Below are 13,635 nucleotides of genomic sequence, written 5' to 3' on the forward strand. Positions count from 1 at the left end.
GAGTGAGGGTCTCCCAATTGCTGGGGTTTAACTTCACAACTTTGAAAGATAATAAAAGTGTTTCATGTCTGCAGATTTTAAACCCTCCTGCAGTATTCCCTTACTACATTCATGATCACATGAGATAGATGAATAATGCTATTTGTAGAAAACATTGATACACACATCATTACAATTATTGTTGTAATCAACACTGATTGAACATCTGCTTTGTGCCAAGAGCTGTGTTAGCCCCAAGGGCCTTCTTGAGATTAGAAGGTATGAGAGCAGTGCATGAGACCAGTATGGAAACCAGGAGAGAAGGTCAGGGATGGGTCAGAAGCTAGTTAATGTTCAGGTGTTTAACTACATTAAATTCACTTAGAGTGTTTGCTCTTTTTGTAGATTTGTCTTACCTGCTCGCATCTTTCTCTTTCTAGCTCCAAGAGGCCTTTGGTTGGGAGCCGTTCATCCGTCTTTTCACTGAGTACAGGAACCAGACCAACTTGCCCACAGACAATGTCGACAAAATGAATCTGTGGGTTAAGATGTTCTCCCACCAAGTGCAGAAGAATCTGGCTCCGTTCTTTGAGGCCTGGGCCTGGCCGATCCAGAAGGAAGTGGCTACCAGCCTGGCCTATCTGCCTGAATGGAAGGAAAATATTATGAAATTGTACCTCCTCACACAGATGTAAGGAGTGCCCATCGAGGTGGCAGGTAGAGAGGTTTGGGAAGGTAGGCAGAGGTGGGGATTTACTCCTCTACCTCTGTCCTCTAGGGTTCTGGCCTTGTCCTCTTAGATCAGTGTCCTGTGCCTATTACCAACTTCTGTCTCTAGGAAGTGGGTTGAGTCAGAATTTCTTCTGAACAAGGCCTTTTGTTTATGAGCCCTACTTCTTTGCTCTCAGTTGTCAGAGTCCCTCCTACCTCTATGTTGACCCAGTTCTGAAAGGTTGGGCACCTGTTTTCTATACTGGCCCTTGGTCGATAACCCATAGCTTATAGAGGATGATTTTTATTTTGACATCCTCATTAATCACTTATTCAAAAACCTTACCATAGAAGTCCATGGGAACACAGCTTTACCATACCAACCAGACAACTCCGTGACAACTCATGTATTTAGCATCTTGGGTAGTTTTAAAGCACTTGAAAAGTTACATGATACAGTGGAAATAACCTAGAACTAAGGCTAGCTCTTGGGAAATCATTTGTTCTATGTACTCAGTTTCTTTCTGTGTAAAATGGGACTAAAAATCCATTTTACAGAGTTTTCATGGAAAGTTGGATTGATGATTTTGAAGAATTTTGTGAACCATACAGTGCATGCCGTCTAAGGGACTGTTTCATTCCATGGTGGTCCATAGAATAATGAGCTTATTACTTCCCATTCTTTTCCCATAGCTTAGAGTTTAAGACCTTCATTTCTGCTAGTATACACCTTGTGTCCAAATCCTGGGTCTTTCACCTATTAATTGTATGACCCCGGCAAGTTCTTTAACTTCTCTGTGACTCAGTTTCCTCCTTCTATAAAATGGGCTCTACTTCATAGGATTATTGTGAGGACTTAATTCTGTACTATCTGTGAAAGTGATTAGGGCAGTACCTGGCATTTAGTAGATGTTGAGAAAAATCAGCTGCTGTTTTATCTAACTCAGTATCATTTTAGAGCTAGACTTCATTTTTAGATGGTATTTGCAGATGAAGTCTTTTTTTTTTAAATGGACACATAAAAATATAAAAATTGTACATATTAATGGGGCATCATGATGTTTGATACAGGTACACATTTTGTATTGCTTAAATCAGGTCAAACATCTGTCATTTCTTCATGGTAAAAACATTCAAAATCATCTTTTAGGATGTGTAAGTACATAATTGTTCTCTATCCTATCCCATCCTACGTTTTACACAGTAACCTCTGAAAACATTCTAGTATGTTGCTTTGTGGTTCTAAAGAAGAGACTGTAAATTCACAATGCATTTTTGAGGGACTGTTGTTTGATTATTTTGGTGTTTTGAAACAAGGCCTCACTATGTAGCCTAGGAAGACTTCAGACTCACTTTGTAGCCCAGGCTGGCCTTCAACTTGCAATCTTCCTGCCTCAGCCTCCTTCACAAGTGCTGGGATTATAGGCATATACCACCACTCTTGGTTTCAAAATGAGATTTTTTAAAGCTACTTAGGTTTGGACTCTTTACCCAGTTCTTTCAGGCCACATTCCTTCTTTGATCAAATCTAGAGTGGACATTTTGACAAAAAACAGAACAAGTTGGTGTTTGCCCTTAACAAACAGTAGACATCCCAGTTTCCTTTTGGTGTTTATACTTTCAGAGTGACACAGATTCAAGACACAATAGCTGTCAAGAGACATTTACCACACACATATAGAGAACTTTAATTTGGAATAAGATAATTGGATAGAACTAACCAAAACTTAATTTTGAATGTGGAAACATTCAAAGACTCTCCTGATTTCTGCTACTTTTATTTGGAGCTTCCTTTTTCTTTATAGTTTTAACAAAAGTTGAGTCTCTAAGATTGATGGTGTATACATGCAATTAGTTTTCTTTTAGCTCATTTCTTCTTCTGTATTTATATTAATATACAATTTTATTTACTTAATTGTTAATTGGGTGGGTTGAAGACAATAATTGCTATCAATTATGGGGTGTTGAGTATGTGCCAGGTTCCTTTGTATAGATTGTTTCATTTAATGATCACAATAATCCTATGAGGTGAGAACTGCCATTTTAGGAATGAGAAAACTGAGTTTTATGGAGATTATGGAAATTATCTAAGCTATATTGCTAATAAGTGGTAGATCTGTGATTTGAACCCAGGCATTCTGATTACAAAATGGGTGCTCATAACTACAGTGCTTTGGATGACCAAATAAATGAGTAAATAAAGAAACCAATCAGCAAACAGAAGGACCTTCCTGTCCCTACTTCCAGAGCTTTGACTCTGTATATTCACCCCTTATCTAAGTTTAGAAGAACAAAAAGTCCCTTTATTTATCCCAAATGCCAATACAAAGGAAGAATTTAAGATGTGCTCCTGAATGTGCCCCAATAAGCAGTGCTGAGTGAGCCATTTAGAATCAGGTAAGTCTTTTAAGCTCTGGGTTATTCAGGTTTTAGTAATTCTCTTCTGAGCCTCATAAAAACATTCTCTAGTTTACTAGATATTTGAATAGTGTACTATTTTGGTAAAGTGCCTGACTCCCAAAAGTCCCAGAGACTGCATGTTCTCAGAAAGGAAATTGTGTCCTCAATCTTTTAGAATAAAATTTTATCCATTTTTTTTGTCTCATTTAATCCCATTTTCAGCAGTAAAGGCTGGGGGATCTTTTAAAAATATAACATTACCCATGTTAGTCACCTGTCTAAAAGCCTCCAGTGGGACTTCCAATTTAAGATATGGACTGAACATGTAAGTTTATTTTCTTTCCTTCTCCAGGCCCCACTGAAATTGAAGTCAAGAAACACAAAAGAGAATTGACATGTCTCAGCAAAGAAAACTGTAGGCATTTGGTTGGAGATCTCCACACATTCCTGGAAGAGAGAATGTGGCTGTAGCATGATAATGAATTGAAGAGTGAAGGTACCTTTCAGACAGATGATAAATTGATTTGAACAACGTAACCCCAAAGAGACTTGAGCACCGAAAAAGTCTGTCTACTAAAGAATTGTACCAGTTGTAAATTGATCCCTGTCCTACTCTGCCCCCACCCTTGTGCACAGAACACAGGCAACCTATTATTGGTATCAGTTTATCGTTGTTGTTGTTGTTGTTTGTATAAAGGACTTGAATAAACCACCTGAGGAGAGGTAAGAGTTGGTACTCTAAATAAAATTATTCTTTTTTGGGGGAAATAAGTGCCCCCAAGTCTACCAGGTAACTCTGAACTGAGAGTCCTGACCCCTAGTCAAGTGCCCAGGGCTTCTAGTCACAGAAGAGATGTTCTGTAGAAACAGATCTGACCACACAACTGCATAGGAAACCCATAACAACTGCTATAAAAGTCAGTAGTTAATATTGATGTTTAAATACGAATTTTCAGCTAGGAATTCCCAGCCATGGAAGGGAGGAAGAAAGATCAGGGGAGAAGCATAAGGAAAATAGCTACAGAAAATTAAGGGGATTGAGAAATACTACAAAGTCTGGAAGAAACAAAGTGAATGTGGGAAAAAAAAAACTTAACATTCTGTCTATACGTTCAGAGAGATTCGAGGTGTATTTGTAAGATGGTAATGAGATACTACGAAGAAAGAGAAAACTCTGAGAATAACAAGAACCCTTTGCAAGCAAAATAAGACTACCAAAAGTATTCAGTAGACAGGCTTGAAAATAAAATGAAAGGGATTTCATCAGATAGAGAGTAAAAAAGAAATAGAAAATATCAAAGAATGAAAGAGACATTGACAATCAATAACATCTAACCATTAGGTTTCTAGAAGAGAGAACCTAGAAAACATGGATTATGAAATAAAAAGACAAAGAATTGAACAACAGAAAGAAATACTTCTCCAGACTGAGGGGGCCCAATACAACCTAGATCTAGAACACAATCTTATGAAATTTTAGAATACTAAGGATAGAGAGAAGATATAAAAAGTGCTCTAGCAGGGGGAGGGGAAAAAATTAGGTCATCAGAATTAGCTCAACAAAACAGGGTTAAGAAATAGACTAGCAGCAGATTTCTTATTGGTAGTACTGAATGCTAGAAGTCAAGGGAGCAGTGTGTTCACATAGCTTCTGATTGTCAGAATTCCATAGAAGACAGACTATCAAGAGTAATGTCGAAATAAAGACATTTTCTGTCAGGCAAGTGTTAAAAAAATTCTACCTCCCTTACACCCTTTTTGAAGAAGTACCTTTAGGAAAGTCTCCAGAAAAATGAAAATGAAAACTAGGAAAGAGGAGGAAATGGGAAGCAAACAATGGACCTTACCTAGGATGTGTCACTCTAGAGTGATAGTTATCCAAAGGATGTCTCACTCTAGAGTTAAAGTTATCACAAAGGATATCTTACTCTAGAGTTACAGTTATCCAGTAGACCCATTTTTCATGAGAGCTCATAGTCTTGTTGTGGACTGCCAAAAATGTGCATTTTGTGCCACAGAATCATGGAGAATCTGGGATGATTAGAAATATGAGAGACACATGTTCTTTAGCCAATACCAACCGAAAAAAGATTAAAAAAAAAAAGTCAAGAAATTCAGGTCCAATGATGATACAAAATAAAATGGGGCATGTTTTTGATTACTCAAAGAGTGTAATAAGAGACTCACTTTGACATTGGCAGTAGGTCTCTTCCCTTTACATCAGTGGCACATCATCATTATTTTAGGTGTGTAGGGAAGAAAGCATCTTGACTTCTACTTGGCTTCAGTAAAAAAGCATTTTCATAGCCAAAATAATGTAGATGCCACTTATTGATCTTCAGTGTTCTGCTCTATCAGTGAAGTGAGAAAGGCTTAATTTTTTTTTCAGAACTGAGATTGAAAGCAATGCTGACATGTTAAAGAAAAAGGAGACAAAAAGGTTGAGAATTAGTTGGGAGAATAGAAGCAGAAGGAAGAGTAGGGCTACCTATATTTTCAAAGTGGAAATGAGAAGATTAAGTCTTTTAGGACAAGAACTACATAATTAGTGTGTTGATTGGTGGCATACATTAAACCAGTAGAAGTATTAAAAATACCATTTATCAAACATTTGGAAGAAGATGGGCAAAGGAAAACTGGAGATAGTGTAAGTTAAATCCTTATCTTTTATAACAGAATTATTACAGACGGTCTAAAGTTAATAAGACAAAAAAATTATTGTTCAAATATACTATTTAAATTTAGGAAGATAGTTAGCAGAAAATCCAAAAGTAGATATTGTTAAAAGCATCTAGGGAATGAAAGTAGGAAAGGGTGGTATGGGAAACTGCGTTTTTCATTTCAAGTCCTTCTGTACTATTTAATTTTTTTACCTTGTGCATGTATTACTTTGAAAAAATTTGTAATAAACTCAAATAAAAATCCTTAAGTGGCTTCACATTCACTAAGGCAATTGAACCAAAACCCTTAACATGGCTTACAAGCCCTGAAGCATTTGCATCCACCTGATGTGTCCATCTCAGCACATGGCCCAGTTCTAGCCCATGACTCTCGCACACTTCGCCTTCTCTTGCTTCTAAAGGTGTAGCACAAAAGCAAAGCTCTCTGGTGGTCTCTCCACATCTGGGAATTAAGCTTACTGTCTAATAGGTATACAATATTTGTTGAATGAAGAGCTGATCAAGAGGCTATTGCTAACTAGTGTTCTCTCCCAAGGCCTATGGTGTTTGCTCCTATGCTGGGAAACACTTCAAGAAGAGCCATATGGCACTGAAAGCTTTTCTGTGCTCCTATTCATTTGGTAGCTTTAACAAGTTTTCATTTTACAGGATACCAGCTGGTGTCAGAGGATTTCTATCCATCTGTCAGTCCCTTTGGTATGTTCTTTGTCACTTCCCTGTACACTGAAATCTGTTTGCACTTGAAAAATAGTCATCTATCCAATGGCAATCTTCAGGCTACCAGCTATTTTGTGTGTTTGGCCATACTGAGGTGTGAACTTAGGGCTTTGTGCTTGCTAAGCAGGCACTCTACCACTGAGTCATGCCTCCAGCCCTTTTTGTTTTGGATATTTTACAGATAGGGCCAGCCTGGGCACAATCTTCCTATTTTATGATTCCTGAAGTCACTGGGATGACAGACTTGGAACACTACGCCCAGCTTTTTTCTTCTGAGATGGGATCTTATGAACTTTTTTGCCTAGACTAGCCAGAAACCATGACATTTCCAATCTCAACCTTCCACATAGCTTAGGACAACAGGAATATACCACTGCACCCAGCTTTTGGTTGAGATGGGGTCTCATGAACTTCTTGCCTGGGTTGGCCTTGAACTGCAATCCTCCTGATTTCAGCCTCCCAAATAGTTAGGATTGCAAGTGTAAGCCACTGGTGCCCAACACAGGCTACTAACTTTCTATGTACTATTCTTACTCTCTTGGCATTTCTTCCTTTTCCATTCTCATTAGCATTTCTAGCTGAAGATTATATTCTTATAGGTCTTTTCTTACATGTGTTGGCATCTTCCCTATGTCCCATATATTCTTAAGATCTGGAATGGAGATTTATTCTCACAAATGAGAATGGTTCCCAGATTTTTTTTTTTTTTTTTTGTAGCTCATTGGGTAGAGCACTTGCCTAGCATGCATGAGATTCTGGGTTTGATCACCAGCACCTCTATAATAATAATAAAATAAAAACAAAAGGATATACCAAAACTGTTAAATGAGAATACGCATATGAGCACTTTGCCAGTGACCTATAAGTGGCCTTGCTCACTGTGCTGCATTAATGTATGCTGGGTCCTCAAGTTCCTGGAGATGGCTATGGCTATCCTTGCTGCCCCCTGGGAACCCAAATAACCAAGCTTGACAGAAATAAGGAACAAGCACCTGAGGGGTTTCCCACCCCAACTGCAGAGGCTCCCTTTGGCTCCTGGATTTTCCTCCTGACTTGAGTATACTTGCAGCAGATTTTTATTGTCATAGAAATAACCCAGATTCTTTTATGTCTCTACCATAGCACTCAGTCTGCATTTGAGTAAAAGGAAACTGAAAAATGCTATTCATTGGTTTACTTTCCTCAGCTGTCTGACTCCCAAAATCAACTTTGGTGTCTCATCAGCTTTGAAGCAAAAAACTTATTTGTTGGCTGGGTGCATGCCTGAAGTCCAAACTACTTTGGTGCTAGAGATCAGGAGGATCAGTGCTCAAGGACATCCTAGGGCAAAAAGTTATCAAGATTGCCTCCACCATTTCAACCAACAAGCTAGACAAGGTGGTATATGTCTATAATCCATGCTACTGGAGACTCAGGTAGAAAGATTGTGGCCTGAGGCCAGCCCTGGGCAAAAAAAGTGAGACCATATCTAAAAAAAACTGAAGTAAAAAAAAAAGGGGGGGTAGTGTAGCTCAGGTGATAGAGCACTTGCTTAGGAAGCATAAGTCCCTGAGTTCAAACCCCAGTACCACTCAAAAAACTGTTATATACATTTGTAGAAAAAAGTAACTAATAATAGCTACTGATTCCAAAGGATTGGGACATTAACTTACTGTTTCTCTGTAAGATTTTTCTTAAAGGCTGTTAACTATCCATGACCTCCAATTCCCATAGTCCATCACCACTGCTACCTGCATGGGACTGCATATGAAAATATTTACACCACACTGGCATAGATGCAATGAAAGGACATTGGTGCTGATATTTCAGAGCCTGAAAAAAAGCATCCATTCTTGGTATCCAACTAACTTAATCCCACTGTCTCCCTGACAGTTGAAGTCTTACACAAAACCAAACATCATGTCAGATGTATGGGCGGGAGAAAGAGAAAAGAGTTTAGAAATGTGAGAGGATCCATCCCCTTGTCCTTTACTGCAGGAAGAAACTTCAGCATAGCTATCTCTGTAGGCACAGTGATGCTTTCCAAGGCACCCTCTATCACTAGACTATTCCCAGCTCCCACCAACTGTGTTCCACACCTGTGATACAAGCAGAAAAAAAAATGTAAGCCCAGGTTAATATCACAAATATGCCAGAGGAGAACATGAAAGCTTTCATAACTCTAAGGTAGGGCTGACCACCTGTCAAAAGAAGTAACATATTCTTGCTTCTTTGCTTCTGATCAAGAGACAGGCACAAGCTTGCCCTTGGAGACAGAGTGTGCTATAATTTGAATGAAAGTTATCATAAATGTACTAGGAATGGAAAGGGAAAATGAATCCCCTTAAGTTAATTCTGCCCTTTACTCCTACTGCAGCACAATTTGAATAAATTCACTTGAGAGTTACAATGTGAAGAGTTATAATAGTATTTGAGTTATTCTGGGTCCTTCATGATGCAGAAGCCAAGAAAAGATCAGATGTGCAGGAGATTTATTAAGGGAAACGCCTGTGAGGGAACAGAGAAAGGGAGGGAAGCAAGGAGATGGAGGTGGTGAGCACCATCAGAGTGCAGTATAGGTTTAACCTTGGGAAGGAAAGAGAAGGAAAAACTTACACTTCAGTGAAGGTCTCAGGAAATTTCTTCAAACCCACAAGGGAGTCCTTGAACAGGATGTCTCCCAGGAATGGGCTTGCCTTCTGATCCCTGTCACATTTAATCGCTGGCTGGCAGAAGCCCTTCAGCGCATAGCCTAGGTGTGAGGATTCCAGAGCATACCAGCTGGGGCCGTCTGGCATGCATATCCTGCAGTTGGAAATCTGAGAGCAGCATTTTTGTAGTCTTAAAACAACTGTAGGCACCTGTTCTGGATCATCTTAGTGACTTAGTAAACCTCTCCAGTGACTCAGACCAGTAAATGTACATAGGTGGATTCAACCATCTCTATTCCTAAATTAGAATGTGGCTAATCCTTTCCAGATTCTTAAGGCCCTTAAGGGGAAGGATATACAGGGCCTCAGTAAGTTCAACTCATGACTAAAAATAACTGAAGAAAGAGTCCAGAGACTATTAAAGATAGCCCACAGTTAGAAACCATATGTATGGAGTGGCCCCTGCATTTGGCTTAGTGATAAATTAGAATTACTGCATGGATTGGCCTCTGTTCGACAAAAACGTACCAGTATACCATGGTAACAATAATAACTGGTTTCTCTGTGTCTCTTAAGTATGTAGGACAATTAAGTGTAATATTGTTCATATATATTTATTATGTACAACCCAGAAAAAGCCAGTCATAGTTATGCAAAAGGTGTGGGTTAGAGTTCTTGACTTAAGCTAGTACATGTCTACCCTTGGAACTCAAAATGGTTTCATTTTCTCCTGAACTTCTAAAGGAAGAGGTGGATTGTCTGTACAAAATTGGGATTTGGTTAGAAAGATAAAAGATAGGGGAAGGAAAAGATGCTGAAGAGACAACCACAGTGTTTACTATGTGATGTTTCTAAAAATATCTACAGACTGTAGGATTCATACTCCTTAGTATGGCAATGAAATCCCTCCAAAGCTGGTTGAAATGACTCTTTACAGCTAGCACTCTGCAAGGCCTGTTAACAAGTTTCAGTGTCACTGAACATTTTGTCTTTCTCAAATGAAGCTTTTCACATTCATATCTCAAACTGATACATATAATCTCACACTGTAATGGCCTCCACTCATCTCTGCTCACAAGTATCATATACATTTTTCTAAGCTAAATTTTTGTGTATCCATTTCTGCAAGTTCTTCTCAGATTCCTTGATCAGAAATAACTGTCTCCCTTTCCATTCCCTTGCACTTCATTTGTAGCCAATTCAGGCACTTAGATAAATAGATCTGATATTCTAGTTATGTTCATGTTTCTCCTCTAAATTTATGAATTCACAGACTTATCAATCATAATATCGTATCTGTCCACCAGAATACCTCAAAGGACGTGACCAGTAAGAATAGGTTGACTTGTCTTTGAATCATTCTCATTTTTCTCCTAGGTAGGAGGAAGGGTCTGGAGTCTGCTCCTTTGCATGAGCAGCATGGGTTACATCAGACTTGATGATCTTTGTGCTGTTTCTATATTGTTTTGGTTCCTTTGCTTGGTCAGATCATGCTCCCAAGCGACAGGCATCTTGGTGATGCCAAGCCTGCTTCTGCACTCTGACCCTGGAAAAATCACTTTTTTCTCCAAAAGTAAAGATGTTGAAAGCAACAATAAAACACTCTCAGGAGTCTTTTAAGAAAAGAAATGAGTCTGGTTGTGACACATGCCTATAAAGATCTAGAGTCTAAGCCAACCTGGGCTATTTAGTGACATCCTGTCCCAAAACAAAGACCATAGCAGTACATTACCATAAAGAGTAAGATTGACATAGGTGGAGACTGGTTAAAACCTAAGAGCACCAGCACAGAAAAGAAATGCTGGCTGAGTTTTTGACATAAATTTACTGACTCACTTCTCTGGATCATCTTCCTCTGTCTCTCACCTCAAATCTCAAAAGTCAGTTGTTTCCTGCCATGAAATCTAAAAACTCACGTTTCTTCACCTCACACTGGGTTTTAGCTTAAAATATTCTGAAATTTTAACCTGGCCTCAAACTACAATCCTCCTATCTCTGCCACCCAAGTAGCTGGGAATATAGACATGTACCACCATACCTGGTTCTGTTTTTCTTTGTTTATAAAAATTGTTTCCTTGAAGGGGACCAGGAACTAGAGAAAAGGTTAGATCAAAAAGAATTAACCTAGAAGGTAACACAGACGCACAGGAAATTAATGTGAGTCAACTCCCTGTATAGCTATCCTTATCTCAACCAGCAAAAACCCTTGTTCCTTCCTATTATGGCTTATACTCTCTCTTCAACAAAATTAGAAATAAGGGCAAAATAGTTTATGCTGGGTATTGAGGGGGTGGGGGGGAGAGGGAGGGGGTGGGGTGGGTGGTAAGGGAGGGGATGGGGGCAGGGGGAGAAATGACCCAAGCAATGTATGAACATATGAATAATAAAAAAAAATTTAAAAAATTGTTTCCTTGACAAAAACAAAATGGATTAATAACTAGAGCAAATGAAAAGAAAATGTGCTTTTCTACATTCTCAAGCACTTCAAATTACTTACTAGAGAAGTCACATTTATCAATTATTTCTGAAAGCTTTCAGAGTATTTCCTTGCACACATGCAAACTTGCATGCATTCAAGTGTGTGTATGAGGTCTTTTCCTGTATTAACAAAATGATAGTGTGAACATGGAAGATGGTGGATTAGAGACACCCAGCACCCAGACTCTCCATGAATCTGAAACAAAGCACTGAAAACAGTGTATGGCTGTAGGGAGAGATGAATGGAGTAGAAAGGCAACAGTAAACAGTGGACAGAGACCAAATGAAATCCAGAAACACTGAACATTATATTTATTTAAAAAATAGCAGATGCTGACACAGAGCACTAAGCAAAATTGTAGGGGAAGGAAAGAAGCAATCCCCCCAAGTCCCAAGCTGGACTGCAAGCAGAAGATTAAAGGAAAGTCTCTGGGGACTCCACAGCACACATGATGGCACTCTACAAATATAAAGTTTAGTATAGACAATCCGTGTCCCATTCAGCAAGCAGATGCTAGAGAAGGGGCCTCCTGCACTTCCTAGCTTGCTCACTGGTGCCATGGAGGAAATCCTCTCAGAAGAGTTCTTACAATCAAAACTTTGGACTAGGGAGAGCAAAAGATCCAGGATTTTTATATCTACAAAGGTCAAAATCCTCCCCATCTCCACTGGCTAAGCAAATGGCTACCCCAAAATGAGTATGGATCTAGAAAACTGGACTCATATTCACAGACACAGATCTATTTGGTTGGGAAGTGTAAACAACTCTGAACAAGGAAGACAACTGTTTACCCTTGTTTTTGAGGAGCCACAGCCCAAACTCTAGGAAGAGGAGAGAGACCAGCTGTTTATAAATAAGAGTGGCAGTGCTAGGACAAAGAATTGCTAAGCCAGGGCACACAGGTTCAGTCAGGGACCATTCCCTCACCAGCCAGCACAGACTTCTTTGGCCTGACTGTCTACTTTCAGAGAGCCAGAGAGATTTGACGGAAAGCACCCACTTCTTAGAAATTTCCCATGCCAAGCCCACACAGGCAGAGGACCTCTAGTGTAGGGAATATTGAATGGGTGTGGGAGGAGAAGGTCTTCTGGGTCAGATGATAGGACCTATTTGAAGGCAGCTCCTGTATTCCCCACAGTTGCAGGCCCGCACACAGGAAAACACTGACAGGAATCCAGCCTAGCAAGAAAGGCAAAATGGGGCTCAGCCTGCAAACAACCCTTTCTGATCTAATTTGTTTGGACTTCAGAAAGAAAAACAGCTGCCCCCCGCACCCCCCCACACACAAAGTAAACTGTAACTCTACAATGAAAACTAGAAAACACTGAAGAAAGAAATTGATGATTTAAGAGATGAAAAGATCTCCCATGTTTGTAGATTACCAAAATCCTTCTACTCAATGCAATCTCCATCAAACTTCCAAGGACATTCTTCACCAAACTACAAAAAACAGTCTGAAAGATCATATGGAAGCAAAAAAGACTCAGAATAGCCAAACAACCTGGGGCAAAAAGCACAATGCTGAAGGAATCACAATATCTGACTTCAAATTATACTACAGAGCTATAATAATAAAAACAGAATAGTACTGGCACAAAAACACAATGGGACATAATAGGAGAATCCCCCCACCAAAAGAAAAAAAAATCCATGTAGTTGCAGCCAACTGATTCTAAACCAAGATTTCAAAAACGTATGCTGGAGAAAAGTCAGCCTCTTTGACAAATGGTGCTTGGAAAATAGGTATCTACATGTAGAAAACTGAAACTAGATTCCTATCCTTCAATCTGTACAAAAAAAAAACCAGAATAGACCAAAGACCTTAATATACAACCTGAAACTTTGAAACTGCCAGAGAAAAACATAGAGACAAATAAATAGCTTCTGCCCAGCAAAGGAAACAATCACCATAGTAAAGAGACAACCTATAAAATGGGGAAAAATCTTTGCCAGCTATTTATCTCACAAGGGATTAATATCCAGAATATATAAAGAACTCAAAAACTAAACACCAAAAGAACAAATAACTCTAGCCTTT

General features: G+C 39.1%; 1 protein-coding gene across 5 annotated transcripts in view; it reads left to right on the top strand.

The window, feature by feature from the left end:
• The window catches only part of LOC109687195 (TRPM8 channel-associated factor 1), a 45,307-nt gene extending 39,288 nt beyond the window's left edge, over window positions 1-6,019 (top strand). For 4 of the 5 annotated variants that reach the window (XM_074061431.1, XM_074061436.1, XM_074061445.1 and 1 more), the window contains 2 exons: window positions 420-670; window positions 3,443-6,019. In XM_074061431.1, the coding sequence (XP_073917532.1) occupies window positions 420-670; window positions 3,443-3,452 (261 nt within the window). In that variant the 3' untranslated portion in view covers window positions 3,453-6,019. Of the gene's footprint in view, window positions 1-419; window positions 697-3,442 lie in introns of all 5 variants that reach the window. The other variant, XM_020164995.2, reaches the window with a different exon arrangement.
• Window positions 6,020-13,635: the final 7,616 nt, after the last annotated feature.

This window comes from Castor canadensis, chromosome 2, assembly GCF_047511655.1.
Source record: "Castor canadensis chromosome 2, mCasCan1.hap1v2, whole genome shotgun sequence".
In the NCBI taxonomy this organism is placed as follows: Eukaryota; Metazoa; Chordata; class Mammalia; order Rodentia; family Castoridae; genus Castor; species Castor canadensis.